The sequence below is a fragment of the Quercus robur genome, chromosome 6 (assembly GCF_932294415.1).
Source record: "Quercus robur chromosome 6, dhQueRobu3.1, whole genome shotgun sequence".
NCBI classification, from domain to species: domain Eukaryota; kingdom Viridiplantae; phylum Streptophyta; class Magnoliopsida; order Fagales; family Fagaceae; genus Quercus; species Quercus robur.
The window spans coordinates 34,685,517-34,711,502 of record NC_065539.1 but is presented as its reverse complement, the minus strand read 5'-3'; the positions used below and the strand labels follow the sequence as shown (position 1 = coordinate 34,711,502).

At 36.9% G+C, this 25,986-nt stretch overlaps 2 protein-coding genes across 2 annotated transcripts; one reads left to right on the top strand and one right to left on the bottom strand.

Annotated features, from left to right (window-relative positions):
- LOC126689704 (peroxygenase 1) lies at positions 1–9,229 on the top strand. Its single transcript, XM_050384901.1, is given in 8 exon segments — positions 1–97; positions 5,336–5,485; positions 5,628–5,652; positions 6,686–6,740; positions 7,628–7,655; positions 7,658–7,721; positions 8,858–8,983; positions 9,076–9,229. Coding segments are annotated over 8 exon segments (699 nt in total).
- An 11,649-nt stretch (positions 9,230–20,878) lies between these two features.
- LOC126688563 (60S ribosomal protein L23) lies at positions 20,879–24,280 on the bottom strand. The gene is made up of 4 exons (XM_050383299.1): positions 24,140–24,280; positions 23,110–23,394; positions 21,291–21,332; positions 20,879–21,152 (listed from the first exon to the last, which is right to left on the bottom strand). Exons 1-4 carry the CDS (start codon positions 24,150–24,152, stop codon positions 21,070–21,072), a joined length of 423 nt encoding a protein of 140 aa, XP_050239256.1. The 5' UTR covers positions 24,153–24,280; the 3' UTR covers positions 20,879–21,069.
- Between the last annotated feature and the right edge of the window lie 1,706 nt (positions 24,281–25,986).

Sequence of the window (25,986 nt, the reverse complement as noted above, 5' to 3'; positions counted from 1 at the left end):
ATGGAGAGAGAAGCATTGGCAACAGAGGCTTGTTATGCACCAGTGACTTATGAGAGAGAGGTTTGGGATGACTTGGAAGTTTCTCTTCCAAAGCCATGTAAGTTGTCTGATTTTCGTTCTTATTACTATCATTTTTAGTCTTCCTTCACAACAAAATGAAATGGTGGCTTATGTATATCGTTAATCATTGTTTCATATAGCTAGTTAAATATTGTGTAGCTAAACACTACTACAAAATCATGTTTTGAAAATACGTTTTTCAGTTATAATTATGTAATGGGAAAATCGTGTCATGCACACATATAACTATCACCACTCTATGGATATTATATTTTATTCATCCCCATAAAAGGCTCAGTTTTTGTTTAAACTTTCAAGTATTGATTTGAGTGGTTCCCAATTATATTTTTTGTTGCACATTTTTCAATTTTGTAGAGAATTTTCTTTTTCGTTATTTTTCAGAGTAAATTTTGATTCTGGAGAGTCTAATTAATTAAACATTCGTGTTAGAAATACTGAATGCAATAGTATTGTATTTCTCAAATGAAAGAATAAACATGAGTGCCTTTATATAGGAGGCATATGAGTGCAGTACAAGTAAGAGTGTAGTACAAGAATGTGTGCTATACAAGTAATCTAGTTGGGCCTAAAGCCCACAACACTATACACGTTAACAGCCCCCCTCAAACTCAAGGTGGATATGAGACCAACTTGAGGTTGTCAACCAAAGTACGAAGGCGTCCTTTAGGATGTGACTTGGTGAAGATATCTGCAAGTTGATCTTTAGAGGAGATTGAGATCAGCTTGAGAGCACCATGGACAGGATGATAACGGATAAAATGACAATCAATCTTAATGTGTTTAATCCGTTCATGAAAGACATCATTGTGAGCAATATGAATGGCACTCTGGTTGTCACAATAAAGAGGAGTGACAGAGGATGTAGACACACCTAAGTCTTTAAGAAGCCATTGTAGCCAAAGGAGCTCAGATGTGGTATCAGCAAGGGCACGATATTCTGCTTCAGTATTGAAGCGGGCCACATGAGTTTGTTTCTTACTTCGCCAAGAAATTAGAGAAGAACCGAGAAGAAAGCAATAACCAGTGGTGGACCTACGACCAATGGGATCTCCTACCCAATTAGCATCAGAAAATGCATGGAGAACAAGAGGATACTGAGCAGAGTAGAAAAGACCATGGAAGAGAGTGCCCTTTAGATATCGAAGAATACGCAGAACAGCAGCATAGTGAGTCGATCGTGGAGCAGACAGATACTAGCTCACCTAGTGAACAGCATAGAAAATGTCTGGACGAGTGACAGTGAGATAAACTAGGCTGCCAACCAAGCTTCTGTAAAGAGAGGGATTAGACAATGGTTTCCCCCCTGAGGGAGTCAGATGCGCATTAAGCTCAACTAGAGTGTCAACAGTCTTGCTATCAGTGAGTCTAGCTTGAGACAAGAGTTCAAATGCATACTTGGCTTGAGTAATATAAAGTCCATCTGTAGAATGAGTGATTTCAAGACCCAAGAAATAACTGAGATGTCTAAGATCTTTCATCTCAAACTGCTAATTGAGAAAATCCTTAAGTTCTTGAATACCACTGAGGTCATCACCAGTTATGATCATATCATCCACATATAGGAGAAGTAAAATAGTGCATTTGCCAGTGCGACGAAGAAATAAGGTAGAATCATAATGACTAGCCATGTAACCCAAGCGAGAGATGGTAGAGCTGAATTTGACAAACCAAGCTCGTGGAGCTTATTTAAGGCTATAAAGTGCTCGTCAAATGTGACAAACCTTGTTGGAGTCAACAGAGAGACCAGGAGGAGGTTGCATATAAACTTCTTCACTTAAATCCCTATTAAGGAATGCATTTTTGATATTCATCTGAAAAAGGTCCCATTTACTGGCGGCAGCAACAGCTAAGAGGACACGAACAGATGAGATACGAGCAATTGGAGCAAAGGTCTCTTCATAATCAATCCCATACTCCTATGTAAAATCTTTTGCAACGAGACGAGCTTTGTAGTGCTCAATGAACCATCAGAACGAGTCTTAATCTTGTAAATCCACTTACAACCAACCACAGATTTCCCAGGAATGAGTGTCACCAAATCCCAAGTATGGTTTTTAGATAATGCATCAAGTTCTTCTTTCATTGCAGTCTGCCATAAAGGGTCAGTGGAAGCCTTACGATAGGTGTGAGGCTCGTGTAGTGTAGCAAGGGTAGTGTAATAATGATAGTCAAGTAAATGTGCAGAAATGGACCTTACCCGAGTTAAGTGACTAGGTGGAATGTCTTATGTAAGATCTTCAGACAGAGTAGGAGCAAAGGACCCAAGCTCAGGGTTGGGGTTAGGTAGCTCGTCTTCAACCTGTTTATCTTCCACCTATTCATTAAAGGGTGAATTAGGAAAGGGATCGATGATATTGGGAGGTTGGATAGAGAAGTCTACAGGAGAATCAGAAGCAACTACAGGAGGATCAGGAGCAGCTACAGAAGGAATATGTGCCTCATCTGGAAAAAGATCTAAGACAGAGAAGGAAAATAGGGAGGCACGGAAGTGAGAGAGCTTGACAAAGAGGCGATGTTCCCAAAAGACAACATTGCAAGAGAAACGAAGACGATGAGAAACAGGATCATAACACCAATATCCCTTTTGAGTTTTGCCATAGCCAAGAAACAACAAAGCCTTGACTGAGGCTCAAGTTTGTTATGCTCATGTGGCTGAAGAAGAACGAAACAAGCAGATCCGAAGGAACGAAGGTGGTGATAGTCTGGAGGTGACCCAAAAAGGCGCTCATATAAAGTTTGATTTTGGATAACAGGACTTGGAATGCGATTAATAGCATGAAGAGCAGCTTCGCCCCAAAAAAGAGCAGGAACTTTGGCAAAGAGAAGGAGAGCACGAACAGTGTTAAGAATATGACGAAGTTTTCGTTTGGCTCTACCATTTTGCTGAGAGGTACCTGGACAAGTTAGTTGATGAACAGTGCCATAAGAATGCAAAACAACTTGGAAAGTATATTGAGTGTATTCAAGAGCATTATCAGATCGAAAAAATTTGATGCGTTTGGAAAACTGAGTTTCAACCATTTTTGCAAAATTAGAATATACTTGCAATAATTCATAATGATGTTTCATATTAAAAAACCAGCTATAGCGAGAGTAATCATCAACAAAGACAACAAAATATCAAGACCCACCAATACTAGAGACAGAGAAAGGCCCCCAAACATTAGAATGAATAAGGCCAGAGATATCAATGGATATTGATTCACTAGTATTGAAAGGCAAAGCGGGTTGTTTTCCTAACTGACATGAGACATAATCAAAATTTTCACTAGACACTGAACTTAACAAACCTCTAGAAGCCAATTGTTGTACCCGAGAGGAAGATGCGTGACCAAGTCGAGCATGCCAAAGTGCAGAGGAAGGAATTGAAGAAACTGTAGTAGCTGCAGCAATTGAAATAGGAGCAACAAGTGGAAGACGAAGGTTGTCCATGGGATACATACACCCAACTTTAGGACCGGTCCCAAACTCCTGTCCCGTCCTCGGATCCTGCACAATACACCTAGAATAATAAAATATAATGCGATAACCCAACTCAGCTAATTGTCCCACAGAAAATAAATTGTAAGAAAGGTCAAGAACATTAAAGACTTCAGGAACCGAGAGGTTAGAGGTCAAAACAAAACCTATATTATGACCAGACATTGTGGAACCATTTGCTGTACGAATATTAAGGGGGTGTCATGCAAGTTTAAGTTCAGAAAATAAGGACGAGTGAGGAGTCATGTGATTGCAACAAGTGGAATCCATAAGCCAAGAGGAAGGAGACATACCTGATAAAGCTGAGAGAGAAAAGGAATAAGATGCATTACCAACCATACGAATGACATTGGCGATGATGTTTTTAAGGTCATCTGTGGACATTGTGAAAGTGCGACCTGAAGACTTAGACTGTGCAAAGACGAGAGTCATTGGTTGGACACTCTCAGTGTTAGCAATAGTAGCAACAGAAATTGAAACAACTGATTTGTTGCAATGATAGCAAGTCTCAATATCGTAGCCAAAACATTTGCAAAAATTGCAAAAACGCTTGCTGGATTATCGGCGACGATTATGGCAACCAGAAGAAGACCTGTCCTTATTCTCCATTTAGAAGCAAAATATGCAAAAATGGACTGTAAAAATGAAATCTACGCAAAAAACTGGGTAAGGAGCACCTGGATTGCAAAAAGTCAACCCTCGAAAAAAGTCAACAGTCAACCTTGCAGAAGTCAAAGTCAACGCTCAAAAGAGTCAATTGCTTGAGGTCAAAGTCAAGCTGAGATGACGTCAGCAATGATGCAAGCTGCTGACATCAGCGTGACATGGCAGAGAAGACGTCAGCGGATGACACAACTAGGGCTGATGTGGCAGAATGATGTCAACAGGTGCGTGAGAACGCGTGAGGGCGCCTGTAGTTGTACGGCAGTGCGTGAAGCACGTGGCAGAACTCACCAAAACTGTTCCAGCGCGTGAGGGCGCGTGGGATGTCTGATGGTGACCGGCCCGGCTTGGTTGGGTAGATCGTTTGACGACCTACATGCTTATATGATTTATGTCTTAGTCAGAGGTCAAAAACGACAAATCCGACGATGACAGTGGTCTTAGCGGCAAAGATTGAGCTTCTGCGGCGAAGATTCAACCCTGAGGCCTCTAACAACGGCTAGCAGTCAGGAGAGGCTCTAGAAAGGCTTACTGACCGGAGAAGTTGAGACAGCGGAAATTATCGACAAAGACAAGACTGCAAAACACAAAAAATTAGAGCAATAGTTCTGATACCATGTTAGAAATACTGAATGCAATAGTATTGTATTTCTCAAATGAAAGAATATACATGAGTGTCTTTATATAGGAGGCATATGAGTACAGTACAAGTAAGAGTGTAGTACAAAAATATCTGCTATACAAGTAATCTAGTTGGGCCTAAAGCCCACAACATTATACACGTTAACAATTCGGAGTCATTTCCAATAATTGATATTATATATGTTCAATTCATGTCCTTATAATTTGAATTACAATTCACAACTTGTTTACCTGTTCTAAGTAGAAATGAACTCTTAATTAATCAAATTAATAATCTTATTTTGAAGATGAAAATTAAGTTAATGTTGGTGCATGCACGGGTGCCTCCTATGATATATGATTTTACTAAATTGGGGTACTACCAATATTGTATATATTGAAGTACTTGAATAGTGTATCTTATTGCTCACAATCCTTATCTATGTTGCACATATGAAAAAAAAAAAAAAACCAACAACAACAACAACAGATCTGCCCAGAGCATTAGTTGCTCCTGATATATACCATCCAACTGGCACGCCTGGGCATAGACATTATAACATGAGTGTTCTTCAGCAGCATGCAGCATTTTTCGACATAGACGACAATGGAATTGTTTATCCATGGGAGACTTATACTGGTAATAAATTTCATATGCCACAGCAGCCTGATTTTTGTCATTGCATAACCATTATTAAGCATCCTTTTAGTCCGCTATACCGTTCAAATCTGACAAACTTTTCACTTTTCTTTTGGCTTTCTTCTCTCTCCCTTTCTACAAGGACTACGTGCAATTGGCTTTAATGTGTTTGCATCTCTCATTGAGCATTTGCAGCAGTGTAGCTATATTGCTATAATATAGCTACACTGCTACTAAAATGGTGCTCCAGCAGTGGAGCTATATCCTTTTTTTTTAGCTCCACATGAACAGTGCACATCTATCTATAGATGTGCACTGTTCATTAGAGCTAAAAAAAAAACATTATTTTATTCTAGCTTTTTATTAAAAAAACGCCTCTCTCTCTCTCTCTCTCTCTCTCTCTCTCTCTCTCTCTCTCTCTCTCTCTCTCTCTCTCTCTCAATCTCAACTTTCTCAACTCCAGTATCTCTCTCAACCTCACTCTCTCAATGTTGTGCTCCAGCCGTTGGGTCATGGTTGTGCTCCAGCCTCATGGATCGAAGTGGCTTCCCTCACCTCCACTCCGCCGCTAGGTCGTGGTTGTGCTTCGGTGTGCGTTGGTATCGGGGTTTGGTGGATTTCGGCGTTTGGGTTGCTGGATTTCAGGGGTCACGGTGGAGATGGTGGTGGTGGTGGGTCGTTTTGCTGGTGGTGGGTCATACCAGCGTGGGTTCAATTTGTGATGGCTGCGTCAGATTTGTGATTTGTGGATGTGGATTCAATTTAGGTTTTTTTTTTTTTTTTTTTCTTGCTGTGGACTGGTGGCCGGTGGTGGTGGTGGTGGTTGTGGATTTGTGGGTTTGATTTAGGTTGGGTTTTTTTTTTTTTTTTTTTTTTCCTGCTGTGGACTGGTGGCCGGTGGTGGTGGTGGTTGTGGATTTGTGGGTTCGATTTGGGTTGGTGTTTTTTTTTTTTTCCTTCTTTCCTGCTGTGGACTGGTGGCCGATGGTGGTGGTGGAGGATGTTTGTGCTATGTGGGGGTGGTGGAGGATGTTTGTGCTGTGTGGGGGTGGTGGTGGTGGTGATGGTGATATATTATTTTATTGTAGTAAAAATATTATTTTATTGTGTTGAAAGCTAAAATAGATCCACTGCTGCAGCATGTGTGTAGGTAAAATAGATAAAGTAACTTTTGGTTGAGCTAAATTGCTAAAAATTTAGCTCCACTGCTGTGGATGCTCTTATCAATGGAATGTTCAGTTATCCTACCCTACCGGTAAGTCACATGTTCTTGCTGTTGGAATTTACTTTACCAAAAAGATGTTAGCGTTAATTTGTGTGTCCAAAAAGCCCTATGGTTGCCTTTCAAACAAAATTTAAATTAAAAAAAAAAATTTTGAAATTGGCATTGCTTTTTACCAAAAATAAGAAAAGAAATTGGCATTGCTTGAGGTCATAAATTATAACCAAATTAAATTATCGCCAATAAATTATACATTGTTTGAAGTCAAATATTTTTTGCAAAATATTTTACCATTTTCTAGTGTTTGTTTGCATGTAAAATATGATCATACTTGTAAAATATTTTTCTTTAACCATAAAAAACATTTATAAAAAGTTTTATAAAAACTTGTTACAACATTTTACAAAAAACACATAGTGCCCATTTTCCCCACGTAATGGCTAGGTCACTGGTCCAATGGTCCAGTCACTAGAGCGGCAGCCATTGTCCAAGGTCTAGTCGCTAGAGGTGTCGTTCTAGTAGCTAGTGTTGCTGCTTTGACCATGGGTGTTGGCACTCGAACCGCCAGCGTTGACAAAGAGATTGTCAGATCCGCTTGGCCAGGTTGTCAAAGAAGATAGAAAAATCACTTGTGTTGTCGATCCGACAGCATGACAATGGTTAGCCTGACAATGGTTTGATCACCATGCCTCCCTCCAGCACAAGTTGCTTCTTTGATGGTTGAGATTTGGTGGATTGTGCTTGAAAATTTTAATATGTCACACTTAATACCTGAAAATATTTTATTTATTGGAAATGTTTTACCTATAAAATATTTTAAATGAATTTGAAAATATTTTACATTGAAATAAACAGTGCCTAAACACATGCAACTATGTAAGGGCCAGATGGAACTTATCTTGCAATGTTATATTATGCAGGGGTGGATCCCTTCTCCTTTCTTTCCTATACAATCTACAACATTCACAAAGCCAAGTACGGGAGTGACTCAGGAACCTACGACACAGAAGGAAGGTATTGACATCATATTGGGGTTGATATATGCTATAGCAAGCTATCAATGGAGTTCACATGGGGGGGGGGGGGGGGGGTTAAATGAGTTATCCGATGGAGTTCATGGATGTGGATCCTGGGCAAGCATATAGCATATGGATCAAACTTGTATGCCTGTTTTAGATTTTCCTTTAAAAAGAAAACACATTAATTAAGGAACCTAAAGTGCAAGAACAAAGATAACACATTAATTAGGGAACCTAAAGTAACAAAACTTTACCAAAGTTTTGCTCATTGCATAACATTATATGAATATACAGCATAACATAGTGTTTTATATATATACATTCATTGCATAAGATAATTTTTTTTTTTTTAGTGACACTTAGTGGCCTTTTAGCTCCAAATAAAAAATTAAAAAAAAAAAAAAAAAAAAAGCTTATTTTACTATTCAACTTATTTTTTGTACTATTCATGGGTCTAACTGTACTATTTCAGTTAATTACTTTTAACAAAAAGTTTTTCAGTTTCAACAAAATAAGCAGATCTCAAATAAACCCTTAATATGCATCCATTGCATGATATAATTTTTAGATGCCCCTTGCATGATAAACATTGTAGAACCATAAACTATGACAAAAAATACATCTTAAAGATATTCTAATGGAAACCTCAAAGCTTTAATGTATTCCATGATTTTTATGCATCTTAATTCGGCACATTATATACAATCATTGCATAGGATTAAATTATAAGACATTATACATATGATGCTTAAACATCCTTATATAGTATATTTTGTCAAATTGATATCACTACGTCAAAGCTTTAATGTATTCCTGAGCATATTATATACATCCATTGTATAAGATTAGATAATTTTTTGAAAGACATCATATACATCCCATGCATAAGAAAATTCTGGAATGATTTTTGTTCAATTTTTTATTTTATTTTATAATTTGATAGATACAACAAGAGAGGGGGGATTGAAACCCTAGACCTTATTGATATATCAAGAGGTACTAACCAGTTGAGCTACAAGCTCTTGCCAATTTTTAGTCAAGTTGATATTTCTAATGGAAACCTCAAAGCTTTAATGTATTCCATGATTTTGATTTTTTTTTTTTTTTTTTTACTTTGGCACAAAATTGCAGGTATATGCCTGTGAATCTTGAAAACATATTTAGCAAATATGCTCATACAGTGCCAGACAAGCTCACGCTTGGAGAGATATGGGACATGACAGAGGGGAATCGAGTTGCATTGGACCTCTTTGGATGGTTGTTATCTATAAAACTCTCTTATCTCCAACTCAAATGGTTGCTTCTATGTGATTCTTACCCTCTACAATGTTTTGGTGTATGGCTTACAGGATTGCAACAAAGATAGAGTGGGGAACTTTGTATGCACTGGCCAGGGATGAGGATGGTATGCTGTCTAAAGAAGCCGTGAGACACTGTTTCGATGGCAGTCTGTTTGAGTACTGTGACAAGATGCATACAGGCAGCTTGGAAAAGATGAGCTGAAGTCATATAACTGATGTACGTGGAAGCTGTTTGTAATTGCACTAAATGAAGTTATATTTTTCCTTTCGGGGTTGTAATAATCTGGGAGACGGTATTTTCTTTGATTAGTGCATTCTGCTGTTTGTATATGGGGTTGCAATTATCTGAGACATGGTTTTTTCCTTGAACATAGGTTCGAACATCGCAGGCTGAATTATAAGTTAGAACCATTGATAAGCGCATGCTGATGTTTTACTATCTTTATACATCTGCCTAGAGAGAGCACTATCGTTTCTTTTTCTTTTCTTCTTTTTTTTTCAAGAAACAGAACATTTTAGTACAATCCAAGAAGAGAACCAGCTCAAGAACCAGCTGAAAAAACAGAGCAGAGAGCAAACTATAAAATGTCATGACTAACAATCTCAAAAATGAATGGACGAGTTACTTTTAGCCATATCAATTATATCATTTCGGATTCAATAGAGGGCATGACGTGCTAGTTTATGGGTAGCCTGGTTTGCTTCTTGCCTTATGTGCGTAAAAGACCATCGCCCCCAACGAAGTTGTTTCTACGTTTGTTTCAATCAATGACCCGATTGGAGATAGGTCCGTACTAGATTTCTGAAGAGCATTTATAATTCCCAACAAGTCGCTCCACTATTACATTGTGAAAGCAAGTATCAGCTGCAAAGCGCACACCTCTTCTCACTGCCAAAGCTTCAAAGCTTCAAAGGTGTCCACATAACAGCCGTTGGGAATAGGGCTGGCCCAATCTAATTTGTGGCCTAAGATGGAAAATTTATGCGAGGCATTTTATATATAAATATTAATTAAATAAAATTAATCAAATTGAGGTTAATTTGATGTATTAAATACATAATTTAATGAATAATACTAACTAAAACTAAAGTTAATTTCATATAAAGAATTGAATATCACAATTGAAAAATTAATTTAACAAAAAGATAAAAAATTAAAAAGGAAATTAATTTATCTTGGATATATAACGATACATAATTAATTATATTTACAATCTAATTTATAATCTATGATATTAATTGATGTGTGACTTTGTAGTAGATTATGAAAGTTCAAATATGTGTATAAACAGCCTTGAACGTTTAGACCCCCAATATACAAATTAACCAATTCAAACTTTATGTCAAACAACTAGTGTGCGGAAAATGAACATAAGCTATAAACAGAATTGGAAATCAATTTAAGCCAATTATAAATCACATCTACAGCAGAAAATAAAAGGCAAAGATAAAGGGAAGAGAGATGCAAACACAAAGACAACACACGATGTGTTATCGAAGAGGAAACCGAAACCCTCGGCGTAAAACCTCTCCGCCGCCCTCCAAGCGGTCAATAATCCACTAGAAAATGTAGTTGGGATACATGAACAGCAATAGACCCTCCAAGCCTAATCTACCCGATGTACCTAAGCCCTCCACACTTCTTGCTCCAACGAGGTTGCGTCGAACCTTTTTCTTTTCTAGCTTACCGGATTCCGCTACTAGACCATAGCATCCGCCATCCTTGGCATCTTCCAATACTTCCCAAAGCTCCAAAAACACTCAACACTCTAAATGGGTGTGGGTAGTGTTTGGATAGAAATCTCCTCTCAATAGGTATGACAATGAGAGAGGGAATGAGAAGAGACTACAAAGATTTCTCTCTAAGAATGAATAGCTCTCTCTAATAAGGTGGGTGTTTTGAAGAAACCTCTCTTAGGGTTTTTCTCTCTGAAAATGGCCACACATATTTTGTGCGAATGAGGGGTATTTATACTGGTGTAAGAATGGAATGCGAAGAGTCAGTTTTTCCAAAACAGGGTTAGCTGGCAACTTGACCTTGCGACTTGACTGAGTCGCGAGTTCAAGCCACGAGATAGCTGAATGGCCAATCTGGATTTTTGTCCTGCAGTGCTCCAGCTGGCATGACTGTTCAGCTCCCCTGCATGCTCTACACGTGTGCAACTTTTGGCGGCTTGCAAGCCGCGAGCTTCCCGCGAGATCTAGCCGCGAGTCCCTGCTTCACTGCACTGTCTTGAGCATTTCTTCACACTCTCTCACACACTACCCTTACATGATTCCCACCTAAATACAGGGTTTCTAAGTGCTGTATTACAAGCAAATATGTCACGGAATAAAGCCAACACATGGTTGATTAAATTCAACCTTACAGATTAGTTTACAAATATTAAAGTTTCAAACTATTAGGGGAGATTAATCACCATTAATGTTCTAACACATTTGCAAAGGTATTAAAGTTTCAAACTATTAGGGGAAAATGTTAAAGACATTACAAAATATTCACAATATAATGTGATAATAACAGTGAATTAGTGATTGATGAACTTCAATAATGTAATTAATGAATATTTAATATACTTTTTTGTGATTGGTAACATATCAGTTTGTAAATCTATAGTAAAATTTGTAATATCCATAACATCACTAATAATAAAAAGTGCACAACAATTTGAAAAAAATTCATATTTTTTATAAAATTTTAGGCCTTTTACAATGGGATGGGGGCCTTTTTTGTAAAGGGTAAATATTTTTTGTGGTAGGGGCCTTGGGCCGGCCCTAGTTGGGAATCCACATAACAGATGTTGGAAACTACTTCTGAGAGAGTAGCCATTACATCCCCATTCTAATCTCTAATTACTGCTCCAATGTCACCCCATCAAGACTCCTTAAAGAGAGCTCCATCCACATTGATTATGTACCAACCTTGGGGAGGTGCCTTGCATTTTCACTCTTTTTTTTTTCTTTTCTTTTTTTGGTGAAAATTGCCTCAAATTCTAATTGTGACTTGGAAAGCCCATTGGGTTTCCTAGTTGAAAAGAAGGAAAAACTAATTTGGGTTATCTTGGTCTGGAAAGAAAGACTATTCTTGATATGGAAGAAAAGACTATTTCTTATTAAAGAAGTAATGTATTAATTGTTCAAAAGGGAATAAGAAAAGAGTCTTATAGATAGACAATGCTACAAAAAATTTGATGGCTTTGGCCCAAGGGTCCTCTCTATGGAGAGAGGGAAAATAGAGCGTAAAACCAAGAGAGAAAAAAATGGATTTTCACTTTGAATGTAACACAAGGAGAGAGACAACAAGCACATGAATCAAGGAGAATTTGTGAGGCTTTGTTTGATGTTGAATAGTGTAGAAAGACGAAGAGAAAACGCATCCAAGGAGAGTTGCGAAAGAGCAGCAAAAGGGTGCTACAAAAGATGATATTTGTTTTCCAGAGCACCTTGAGCATCTAATTCTGCCGTGTATAACAAAGGAAGAAAATGAGATACTTCAAAGTATTCCCACTCCGGAGGAGATCAAAAATGCTCTTTTCCAAATGCAAGACCTTAAGGCTTCGGGGCCGGATGGTTTTCCAGCTCTATTCTACAAGCAGCTCTGGCCTACAGTGGGAAATGATGTGATTAAAGCAGTGACTTACTTCTTCATCATGGGTTCAATGCCTAGAGAGGTAAATGCTTCCCTTATTGTGCTTATCCCAAAAATCTCAAACCCGACCTCTGTTAACCACTTCAGACCGATAAGCTTGTGTAATGTGGTATATAAAGTTATTTCAAAGCTCCTGGTGGAAAAGATTAGGCCTTTGCTCGACAAAATGATCTCTCCTACCAAATCAGCCTTCATCCCAAACAGATGGATAGCTGAAAACCAAATCATTGTCCAGGAAGTTCTCCATAGCTTTAAGACTCGTAAAACCAAGGCCTCATGGCCATCAAGCTTGATCTCCAAAAGGCATATGACAGGGTTAACTGGAATTTTCTGGAAGCTGTCCTTCTCCATTTTGGCTTTAATGAAATTTTCACTAAATGGATCATTGCTTGTGTTTCATCAGTGACTTTTGAAGTGTTGGTCAATGGGGGAAAATCTGAATGTTTTAAGCCGAGCAGGGGGCTGAGGCAAGGCGACCCTCTATCGCCGAATTTGTTTATCTTGGGGCAAGAAGTCTTATCCAGACTGATTGAACATGAGCTTAAGCTTAAAAATGTTGTTGGCATCAAGACAAGTATCAGCGGCCCAACCATTTCGCATGTCATGTATGCTGATGATGTTGTTTTGTTCTCAAAGGCGTCTAGCAAGGATGCAGAAAGCTTAGTGAAATCTTTGGAGAAATATTGTAGATGGTCGGGGCAATCCATTAATAGAAACAAGTCAGGGGTTTATTTCTCAAAGCACACCCATAGTCATGCGCGTAGGTCGATTAAGAGCATTCTTCAAGTAAAAAACTTAAAGAAGGAAGCAATCTACTTGGGTGCACCGATGTTCTTGTCTAGAGCACCATCAAAGGATTTTGCTTTTCTCCAAGATAAGCTTGAAGCAAAACTCGCAGGTTGGAGAAGCAAATGTCTTTCTTGGGCGGGGAGGAAGACTCTCATTAACTCTGTGGCTCAAACTAGGCCTCGTCAATGGGCTGGGCCGGGCTGGCCCGACTCGTTTTTACTTGGCCCATGGGTCTAATGGGCTGGGCTTAACGGGCTGTTGACTAGTCAATGGGCTGGGTCAGGCCACGTTGGATGGAAAAACCCTAGCCCATGGCCCTACCCATGGGCAATGCCCATTTGGGCTTTAGCGGGCTGGGCTAGTGAGGTGGGTTTAATGGGCTACTCACGGGCATTTTTAACAGGTCTTCAATGGGGTTATAAAAATTTAACCAAAAAAATTATAATTATATATTATTACAAACTATCAAATTGAACAATTAAATCTACTAAAAAGATTCTATTAAAAAAAATACTAAGACATACCTCTTAAAAAGGTACTAAAATAAGATTAATTAACTTTTATTGATAAGAATAAATAAGTACATTGAATTAAATATCAACTCTTAAAGGAAATATTTGAAGAATAAAATATCAATTCTAAAAGGAAATATATGAAGAATCAAATATCAACTCATTAAGGAAAGAATTTCTTCCAACCAACGGTAAGTTTTTTTTTTTTTTTTTTTTTTTTTTTTTAAGGAATTTCTTCTTTAATTGTAACTTGTAAGGAAAGAATTGGAATTTATCAAAGGAAAGAATGACTTTCTTTCCAGAGGCACAGAGGTAGGGCAACAGTCATCTTAGTAACTTTGTTTTAAAAATCAAAGCTACTAGACTAATACCAAAATATATATTTATTATGCATATTGTATCACAATCATTCAAAGTATTTAGTGGTTAGGTGTGTGGTCTTAAAGTTTTTATAATTTCTAAAGTTCAATCTCTCACCCACCCAACCCCCAAATTATTTTGTTATAAATTTTGGGCAATGAGTCAGGCTAACGGGTCGGGTTACTGGGCTAGGCTAACGGGCCAGCCCATCGGGCGCCCATGGTAAAGAAACCAACCCATAGCCTGTCCCATTGGGCTACTGGACTGCCAACGGGCTTCAATATTACTGGGCTGGGCTGCCCATTAGTCCGGTGGGCTAGCGGGCTACTGGGCCAGCCTATAGGTCATGGGCTATTTGATGACCCTTAGCTCAAACTATCCCCATATATACCATGTCCACTTTCAATATCCAAAATAAAGTTTGCGACAAGTTGGATTCAATGACTAGAAGGTTTTAGTGGAAGCCTAATCAGCGAGAGGGCAGATTTATGGTTTGGAGAGCTTGGGAAAAACTATGCTGCCCTAGAAGTGCTGGAGGATTAGGCTTCAAAAAATCAAAAAGTATCAACTCTGCTCTACTGGCCAAGTTGGCTTGGATGGTGGCGTCTAAAAGGGATAGTCTCTGTTTGAGAATCCTTAGAGCGAAGTACAAGGTTAAAGAGGACTGGCTCCGGGCTGAAGCAACAAAGTACGCTTCTCCAATTTGGAAAGCAATTGAGGGAGCAAGGGTAGTAGTAAAGAAAGGAGCTTGTTTCCTAATTGGGGATGGAGAATCTATGGACATATGGCTGGACCCTTGGGTGCCTTGGGTCCATAATTTCATACCTTCACCGCGGGTTGAGTCTTCAGCCCAATTGCCAATGAAGGTAGCACATCTCATTGATCATGAGCTCCACACCTGGAAAACATCTTTGGTTCACAGTTTGTTCAATCCCAGTTCTGCAGAAGCCATTCTGTCTATCCCCATTCCGTCAAGGCCTAGACCGGACAAACTCATTTGGATTCCTGACCCCAAAGGGAGCTTCTCAATTAAGTCTGCATACAAAGAGTTGATGTCAAGCTACCCAGCACAGGACACTTCTGATGTGAATTGGAGCAAAATCTGGAAAATTAGAGGGCCGGAAAGGCTAAGAATGTTCCTATGGAGAATAGCTGCCAATGCCTTGTCCACGAGGGAAAACCTGATGAGTCGTATGGATATTTCTGACCCCAGCTGTGTGCTCTGTAATCAGGAGATTGAATCGGTCTCTCACCTTTTCTCCAAATGCCAAGTTGCCAAAGCTCTCTGGTTCTCGACTTGTTGGGGTTACAGATCAGAGGAAGCTAATCTGGAAAGTCCTAGTGACTTGATAAAGGCAATCCTAGAACCACTTCCCTCTGTCCCCTGTCAAGGCCTTGAGTTATGGCGTGTTTCTCTTAACATGGCAATCAATATGGAAGAAATTTGGTTCATCCGAAATGAGGCTCTCCACCAAAAAGGTTCTGTCAATCTGCAGGCAGCCAGGTTGAGAATTAATGCAAAATTCAGCGAATACTGTCGAGTTTTTTTCCTTTTAAAGGCTCCCTCTCCAGAAAAGTGTGATGCAAAATGGTCGCCGCCTCCTGTGGGCACCATCAAGTTGAATGTTGATGCAGCTCTTTCCCATTCCAATGCAGCATTAGCAGTCATAGTTAGAGACAACATTGGGGTTGTGGTAAAGGTCTGGACTAAAATCATTCCATTATGTTCCCCCCTTCTTGTTGAAACTGAAGCAATTTTGTGGGCTCTACATCTTGCTTTTGGGGAGAATTGGAGGAATATCATAGTGGAAAGCGACTTAAAGTTCAGCATTGATGCTATTTTGGATTGTGCAGGCAACCCCAGATGGTCAATCTCAGCTTTGGTTTCTGACATCAACTGTTTTGCAAATTCATTTTCTTCTTGTTTTTTCCTTTGGATTAATAGAAGCGGAAATGCTGCAACCCATGCTACAGCAAAGTACGCTCTTGCTTGTTTAAGTTCTTTATGTTTGCTGCCAGGCAATCTTCCAGCAGATTTGGCTTCTGCTTGTTTGGAAGAGGCCATGGCTTTGTCTATTTCCTTTTGATTAATATATTGAAGTTTATCAAAAAAAAAAAAAAGAGAGAAAGACAGCCAAGAAGGAGAGAGAATTGTGCATGAGAAAAAAAAAAAAGTCTTGCCACCTTTGAAAGAAATATTTAGTGTGTGTGAGAGCAAAGAAAACAATGAGATTCTCTTTTGTCATTTGACATACACTAAAGGATTTATTACTGTACATGGTGAATCTCAAGTTAGACATAAACTTGAAAATTATTATCACTAGCTTGTAACCCTATGCATATGCATGGATACACTTAAAAATATTCAATAAAATGCATAATATAATTTGTGAGGGCCAATTAGTCAAGAGGTATTATTAAGGCTATACGGATTGGGCCTACGGCCCAATCTGAGGACATTAACTAATCCAAGAATGGCCAAATGAGATTATAATGGGAATGGTATAAAGAGAGAAATAAAAATAGTACGAGGTAAGTCCAACACACATCCGAGGAGAAAAGCCATCTCGGGAACAAGGATTTGAGGTCAGTAAAAGTGTCATATCACCCTAGACCTTCTTCAAAGTTACATCACAACAAGGAGTTAGACGTTGGACAATGGATAAGTAGAGGGCGGCAACAAATATCTTCAAAAGCTGCTACCTCCACATTAAATGTCTCACAACTAACTCTTTAGCCGCATTAATGTAGAGGTGATACCTGAACAGTGACCAAGCAGCCTTACAGCTACTATTTGATAGTTCTGGGAGGTGTTGAATGGGACAAAAAAGAGCTCCTAGAATCCAACCTTCACGTATATGGTAGGGATAACACCAAGAATGTAATATATAGTACGGAAAGGTGACCTAAAAGGGTGATCGAGAAAAAAATTAGAAAATCTAGGCAATAACATCGTGGGTTCTTGTAACTGCGTTCATCATCAAGTTATTATAAGATAAGTTTCTCAGGTTGTGCCAAGGACAGAATTTCTTACTTTACTTGTACTTAACAACCTTAATTCAGAAACTTTTATAGTCCATCTTTTAGAGTAGAACTAGTTCTTTCACCCATGCTCTATAAATTCATTGTTTGGGCTTGTTGGGCTTAAACCCAATCCTTACTGGGTCTAATCCAAATACAGTCCTTACATAATTCATATATATGTAATTTAAATACTATTGATAGTCATTTTTATATTTTGTTAACTCTTTAAAAATTTTGTAAGGATATTATTAGGTATAAAATGTAAATTGTCCATTTTTATAAAAAAAAAAATTTATTGTGAAGTAATTTTTTTTTACGATTCATTTATTCTAGATTTTTTGGTTTTTGTACTTAATAACTCACTTGTATGAATATTTATGATGTGGTCCCATATTTGATTCTAAAATTAGGAAATAAAACTCTTTAAAAATAAATAATTTAGGACATATGGCACAAAATTGAAACTCTAATTTAGAATTCAAATTTGAGTTTCTCTCAACTTCACCTATTATTATTATTATTATTATTATTATTATTATTATATATAGATTAATTTGATAATAGTGAAATTATTGGGAGTTTGTACCAAGATTTTCCCCTTTAAAGAGATTGGGATTTAAATAAATATTTATATTCTTGTGTGTGATTGCTATTTGAAATTGGTAATTTTGGTGATAATATTATTTGAGAACAAACATTTTTAATATCTTGTTGGGGATTCGTTTCTTACGGATTGGAAATCTACCAAATAGTTCAACGCCCATGTATCTATATTTGGAGGAATAGCTTCACTTTCATTGGCCCATTCTTTGTTTCGCCAATACCATATAGCCCATGCTGTAACGGCAAATAATTCTCTAACTTCAGCCAGGGCCCGATAATAACCTTCTCTGCAAAGCTCTAGTGCACAATCCATTAGACATACACTTAATATCACTAGACCCAAGTCAAACCTTATTATATATATGGTTAACCTCCTATCATATTGCGGTGTTATGAGTCTTATGACTGTTATCCTCCTATGTTTAGTAACAACTTGAAAATGAGCGAGAAATATTTTTTTGGTGAGACAGTAATGTTTTCTAAAAAGTTTTAAAACTGAGATTGAACTGGAAATATGTTCGGGTGAGATAGTGCTGTCTTTCTAGAAGTTTTAATTTTTTTTTTTTTTTGAAACAGACACACATAAGAGAGAAAAAAAAGAATTCTGACACAAAGACATATCACAAACTTCATTAAAAAACCATGATCAAAAGTTTTAGTTTAGTCGAAAATCTTTTAGAAGTAAATCATATTTGTTTTAGGGGAAAATCTTTTAAAGTAAATTATATTTTTAATAGAATTTTCTGTTGAGTAAAGATAATTTTTTTTTATTTAAAACATTTTTTTATCCTAAAAGATAGGAAACACATGAAAATCATGCAAGGATTCTTAAGGGTTAATCTTGACGAATGATAACAATTTTTTTAGTTTTCACACAGGTTTTTCCAACAAAGTAAATGAAGTATTAGGTTGTGAAAATTTTATTTCTGCTTGTAAATATAAATGTTAACAACCCGTCGTTTTTAATTATGGTAAAAAATAAATTACACTTTGCCTACCTGTAATTTGTACGAAAAACACTTTACTCACCTGTAGTTTAAAAAATGACATTTTACCTATCTGTGGTCCTATTAGTTAACAGTCTATTGCCCACCTATGGTCTTGCCATTACCCTAACACCATTTAACTTAAAAACATAATAGAAAGAAAAAAAATCGAGGCCACCCCTTCCCCTCTCTCTTCAATTTTGATCCACTCCATCAAGATCAACATGTGAAATTCATCAATTTTGATTACCATTATGATCAAAACCCCCGTGAAGGATTTTGAAGATTTCCCCTCTTGAGATAAATTCCAAATACGTTCTCTAACCTAGGGTTTTAATTTTTTTTTTTTTTTTTGAAATTGCAAAAATTGATGGTAATCTTCAGATGATTTCACTTGTTTCTTTCTTATCAATTCATAAGAGAGAATAAAAAGTATGGTTGGTTGGTTTGGTTAAGCTCTGTGTTTTCTTGAGAGAATGGTTTGGTTAATCTTTGAAAGATTCATATTTGTGTATTTGAGTTTGGTCTCCTATTAAATACCAGAAATTGAAATGGTTTCCAGGTGGATTTTTTAGAGTCTTTGAATAATGTATGAAAAGCAAAACCAAGATGATGACACCAAAGCCAATTTCTTTATTATTCAATAAAGTCTGATTTAATACCTTCTCTTAATCTTTGATATTTCTACCAAGATGGATTCCTTAATTTGCAATAAAATTCTATCCTGACTAGTGACTACCGTATTTTGTTTTCTTCCAAAAGGTACTTTACTGATCTGGATCTTCTTTATTCAATTTTATGTTGCCGATTGCCATCTTCCTAAAGTATTAATGTCTTTTGAAATATTTTCTCAAAAAAATAAGTGTCTTTTGAAATATTAAAAGATAAAAGAAATCACTTGTGATCCTATGTATGCATTTAAAAATGTGTAGTTGGAGGGGTTGCTTTTTTTCCAGCAAGTATTATTCTTTAATGCTGGTTTGTTTCTCTAGGATTCTAACAGCAGTGGCATGGGTGGACGACAAAATGTTAACAGATTGGACGACAAGTGAGTAAAGTGTCACATTTTAAACCGCAGATAGGTCAAGGGCAAACCACAAATGGACAAAGTATAATTTTTCCAATAATAAATAAATAAAGGAATTAGACACTTTAACTCATTCAACCTAAGCACAGAGTAATGCCAAAGAAATCATTACCGCAGGGCAATAAGGGAGAGGACATGAGCATTTATACCGAAAAATCAATTTTTGACTTAATAAAAAAGCCAAATATGGTAGAATTGTAAATTTGTAACCTACTCAACATGCATACATTTGTCACATACACTTGGAATGGTGAAAAAGATACATTTTTCATCCAAAGGGGCTATTCATTGGAGATACCATTGTGTCTTTAGAGTTTCTGTAACAATGAGAAAGGTCCTACATTTTTTGAGTGCATGCATCATAATTGGCAGTAACCAATTAGCATTACAACAAAAACTATTAGTGCAGTAACCTATAAGTCGATCACTGATCCAATTTGAGTACCTCTACATGATTGACCTAACAAAAAAGTGTAGTAACAGCAGCTAAGTAAATTGTACCAAATCAAACCCTCTTGAAGCTTTCATCTAAATGATAAGATTTCATCACTTGCTCTAAACAGGCCTTTTAAGTTGAACTCACAAGTTAAGACTTCAGATATTGCTTGTTACAGGAGAGGAAAATGAAATTTGACGCTTTTGTTAAGAACAGAATCTTATTCACTGGATATTTGACACATGGCACATTCACTGTGAATTTGTTCATGCAAAAAGAAGCCGTACCTCAGGCTTCCAAAGCAAAATAAAAATTGTCAACCATCTAAAAGGACCTATATAAAAGGAAAAGAGAGAGAAAGAACCAATGATTTTAAAAACGGAAGCTAGCAAAAGTCATAGGAACTCATAGGAACTCGAAAATGTTAAAAGTATAATACCATAATCCAAACATTAACCACATGCGGTTTATACAAATATCCAAATATCCAAAACCAATATAACAAAATCCAGCAAAATTCATATGCTCTACTTCTACCAAAACATAAAGACCATCAGTTCAAAAATGAGGATATCACCGATAGTGACTTAGAACCCTTAAACAATGGCATTGGCAGCACTTGCAATCCTTGGCCAAAGATCCGCACATTCCTTCCCAATAGGACCAGTAATAGCAGATCCTAAAAACAAATAAACCAGTCAGACCAATCAAACCTAAATTAAACAAACACAACTATCGCAACCCACAGAACCCAAAAACAGAAGCTCCAATCTTAACACTAAACAATAATTGGTAAATTAAATAAGTCTAGCCGTACCTTTCATCTCTCCCTTGGGATTCACGATTACCCCAGCATTATCTGCAAAGATAAAATTCAGTATCAAGTTAGACACCATGTATCCCAAGAACCAATTTAGATTATAAATATTTAATCTACTTCTCTTGCTTATACCATCAGAACCCAACAATCATCTAATAAATAAGAAATTTCATACAAGCAAGTTCTTCTAACAATAAACAATACCTCATAACAAATAAAGTCAGGAAAAGATAGATTAAAGTTCCACATAATGCTTGTGCCAGCACAAAAATCCATTTTCTTCAGACAAGCATACAAGGTCTTTTGGACATGACCAGACTAATTGATTCAACAGCTTAATACCAAAAAAATTGCAGCACTATAAAATTAGTAACTTATTGCAATTACATGTAGGGCCCACATGGAGCAGATGCAAGCATTAAAAGCATCAACATCTGTAACGATGGACACAATCAATTTCCCAGAATTGTAACTGCATCTCCCATCGTATGTTTAGGAAGCTACTTGACTATTTCTGGCAAGATTACAACTCTTTAGTCTCTATTACAAAAATTATGAAACAAAATAGGACAATTTCTGCTTAGCTTGGTAATAATATCAGAATTCAATAACCATCAACATATTCAATGAACATCAAAGTACAAAATTACATGCTTATAGAGCCAGATGTAGAGTTCAAATGGAGCAGATGTGAGCTCAAAAACAATAGCACATCTGTAACGATTGACACAGTCCATTTCCCAGACTTGTAACTGTATCATCCATAAAAAGTTGAGGAGGATACCTGACTTATGTCTGGTGATCACAAATAAAGCATACTCGCTACCAAACTGAGAGCAGTTGAAGCTATCAAAATAGTACAGTGAACCATTTTTTTCACAGCAATACTATGTTAATAAACAGTCCATTCATTATCGCCTTTGGTCCAAAAAAAAAAAATAAACAGTCCATTCAGATTATTTTAAAAGAATAGCATCATGTTACTTTTATCCTTGCCCTTACAAGAATTTAAAGAAACAAAAGGAAGACAACCCCTAAACCTAATAGTGGGAATAAGAAAAATAAATAATATCCCAACCTTGACAGGGATGGTTAAAGCAAAAAAGGTTTACCATCCGGGAATGGGGTAAGGTTGGTACCACCATTATAACTGGGTATGGGAGATGTAGAGAAACCCTAAGAACATAAGTCTCTACACCACATCACCAGCTTATTAACCAAGCAAGATATACGGCAGCAGAGCAATTATGTATCTAGTGGCAGAAATCCTATTGTAGTAGGCACGCCAAACTCTCTAAGCAGGGAAATGTGTACATATAAGGACACTAATTAATCAGCATCCTTCCTTTTCTTTTGGGAGCAAGCAACAAAAGTGAATGCTTTTATTTTAAATCCTTCTAAACTGTTTGTATTGAAGGTGTAAAATTAGCGTTATAATGATAGACTAGGAAGAAGAAAAATTTACTATGAAGCCTAATGTGAAAAACAATGACCTTCCAGGCACAAATTAAAATGGCCACAAAACCTCATGTCAAGGAACTAGAAGTGGAACAAAAATTGACACCACACCAATGTCTTTGTAATGTAATTATAAAAAGCACTATATAATGCATTTGGACAAATATTACAAAAACGCAATTCAACAAAACAAAAATGCAGAAAATACAATTAAGACTCAAGATTTTCCAGTTGACGCAGCCAAATATTCCCACAGCAATCAAATGATCACCAAATCGTTGTTAACAGTATATAGTAGAAATCACAAAAGCAATCAATCACAAGAACAAAATAAAAACATCAAAGCAACAATAACTACCTTCAAAGTACATGAAGACCCCATCCTTTCGGCGCCATGGCTTGCGCTGCCTCACAATGACTGCAGGCAACACCTTCTTCCTGAGATCAGGCTTCCCTTTCTTGACAGTGGCCATCACCATGTCACCAACACAAGCAGATGGTAACCTGTTCAAGCGACCCTTGATTCCCTTCACGGAAATGATGTACAGGTTCTTTGCCCCAGTGTTATCAGCACAGTTGACTGTTGCAGCCACTGGCAGACCCAGTGACATCCTGAATTTGTTACCAGCAGACCCTCCACGTCCTAACTCAACCCAACAAAAAAACCCAGCATTTCATTATCATCCACAATTTCATTTCAATTCACAATGAGAAAACTTCCGACTTCAATCAGTTTTCCATTTTATTTGTTGCCATAAATTAGAAAACCCTAAATTACAAGTGTAATTCCTATATTTGTTCCTAAATTAGATCCCACATTTCTATGCATCCACCATAGTATTCAAACAAAATCAACAATTTCAATAATTAATTTTTTTAATAGGTAACAATTTCAATAATTATCTGATATCTTTCTAAAAAAGCAGAGGAAATGAAATAAAATAATAATAATAGTAGTAATAAACCTAAGTTTCCGATTTGTTTTCGTAGGATTTCTCAAGTAACAAACAGATCCGTAACCTCAAATATGGTAAATGCATATAAACATCTAACAATATAAGCTTCACGTTACACTCTGTTTGGTAGCTAAGAAAACGAAGGTAAATAGCACATAAAAAAAAGGGTGTAAAACTCGAATCTCATATCATATTTCCTAAGCTAATTGATTGAGAATAAGCTCAAACCTCAACAAAACCGATTCAACTACTTGTATTGCATAGTCACATATCAATCGATTATATCTATAACGGCAGGAAAAGACAAAAAGCAAAAAAGATTTCTCTAGTTTTCGTTGAGCTTTCTCGGTAACCAAACAGAAAATCATACAGAAATATTAATTTTGACAGAGCAAGAAAACGAAGGTAAAGAGAGACGAATGAAGAACACACCTCGCTTCGACATTTTTGCTGCGGAAGGAAAACTGAGAATGCGATTAGGGTTTTGGGGTATTTATAGAGGTCGCTGTCTAGGGTTTTTGTTTTGGTTGGGAGTGTGTGAAATTACCATACGCTCCATGATCTTTTTACGTAATTACAGATTGGTACTATGGGCTTGGATGTCTGGGACCCAACGCCGAGTATGGCCCAAAACGCTGATTTAGTAGTATTATTTACTGGGCTCAAATTTTAATTGGGCCTGGGCTATCTTGGCATCCTCCCATAAGAGGCAGCTGATAGATGTGAAAGATTGTTAGCGGTAGATAACAAATTGACATCAATGATGAGTCAGAAAAAAACCACAATATAAAACTTTTAACTCAACTACTGTGAAATTATGGGTTTATTTTTTTTATGTTCTTTTGGGTTTGATTTGGTATTTGAGATTCTTGTTGATGATGTTTTAAGGGCTAGTAACTTGTTTCTGTTGGATGATTTTTACTGTATTGATGATGAGAAGAAAGGGAGGTTAACAATTGTTAATAGTCATTTTCGCGACCAATTTTATGTTTCTACAAGACAACTAAGCCCAATTGCTTAACGGGCTCAATCCATGTATCTTATCTATTTTATTCGTTTTATCACATAGCCCAAGCTCATACAAATAGTTGGGGAAATTGAGTAAGAGTGGTTTGGAGGATTTGAGTTAGTTTTTGTCGGACCTTTTACTAGAGGCACCTAGGGCCCACGAAGGAAGTCCAATACCCGAAATTTCCACCCTAGAAAGGTTCCATACTCTAGCTAATTGTGCCCCTAATTTTCATCCCAACTCCATTTTCCACACAAAAGCATAACTAACTCTAAAAACTTAATAAACTAGCTCACTCAACCACTCAAATGTAGTTTCCAAAAGCCTACAATGACCAGAAGTAATAGCAACCTAAAGCAAACAACTTTGTTTCCAAAATTATATAAAAAGCAACCAAATTCTTTCCTAAACATAAAGCAAAATAAACCAAATCATAAAAGTAGCACCTAAGAGGTTCAAAGTCTTTCTTCCAACTAAAAAAACTAATCACAAGCATCTCCCAAATTTTAGTATAAATATTCATCATCAACCTACAAAAGGGAACCACGTTTTTCTCACAGACCCCGAAGTCGATCACATTCTTGCCCATGGTGAAGAAAATGAAAGAGCTGATATGGAAGAGAGGCAAAACGAAGAGGGAGAAAAGGAGTCTTGAGTTCAGGAATGAAAAAAGGAGAAGAGGTGTTGATTTCAAGTTAGAGGAGAGGGAAAAAAGGAGCCAAATGGGTTTTAATAACTTAATATAATAAATAGGATAATATTAAAGTAATAGATAGAAAGTTACAGTAACCGTGTATATATACACGTTACTTGTAGCAAGTTTGGATATTTACAAAGTTATACAAGGTCTAATATGTGTGTTTTTTATGATATATTGTGTAAATTTTTGCACTTTTGTATTTTAGACTAATGCAATTGCTCTTAGCCATTTTTTACTACACATCATGAATTTTTGGCTTAACTCTCCACAAACAAACAAATCTAGCAAACCCGAGGGGTGTTTTAGGCTTATTCTACAATTTCACCTCAACATTGAAGCTGAAATAGTTCAAAAGGTTAAAAAGTTGTTAGTAGTGGGATTTATCAAGCCTAATGAACAACCACAATGGCTCTCAAATATAGTTCCCATAAAGAAAAATAATGGAAAAATAAGATGTTGTCTTGAGATGTTCTCCTTCAAAGATGGTTTTAGCAGTTACAATCAAATCAAAATCACACCAAGAGACACAAACAATGCATTTCGTGCTCCTATTAGGAATTTATATTATAT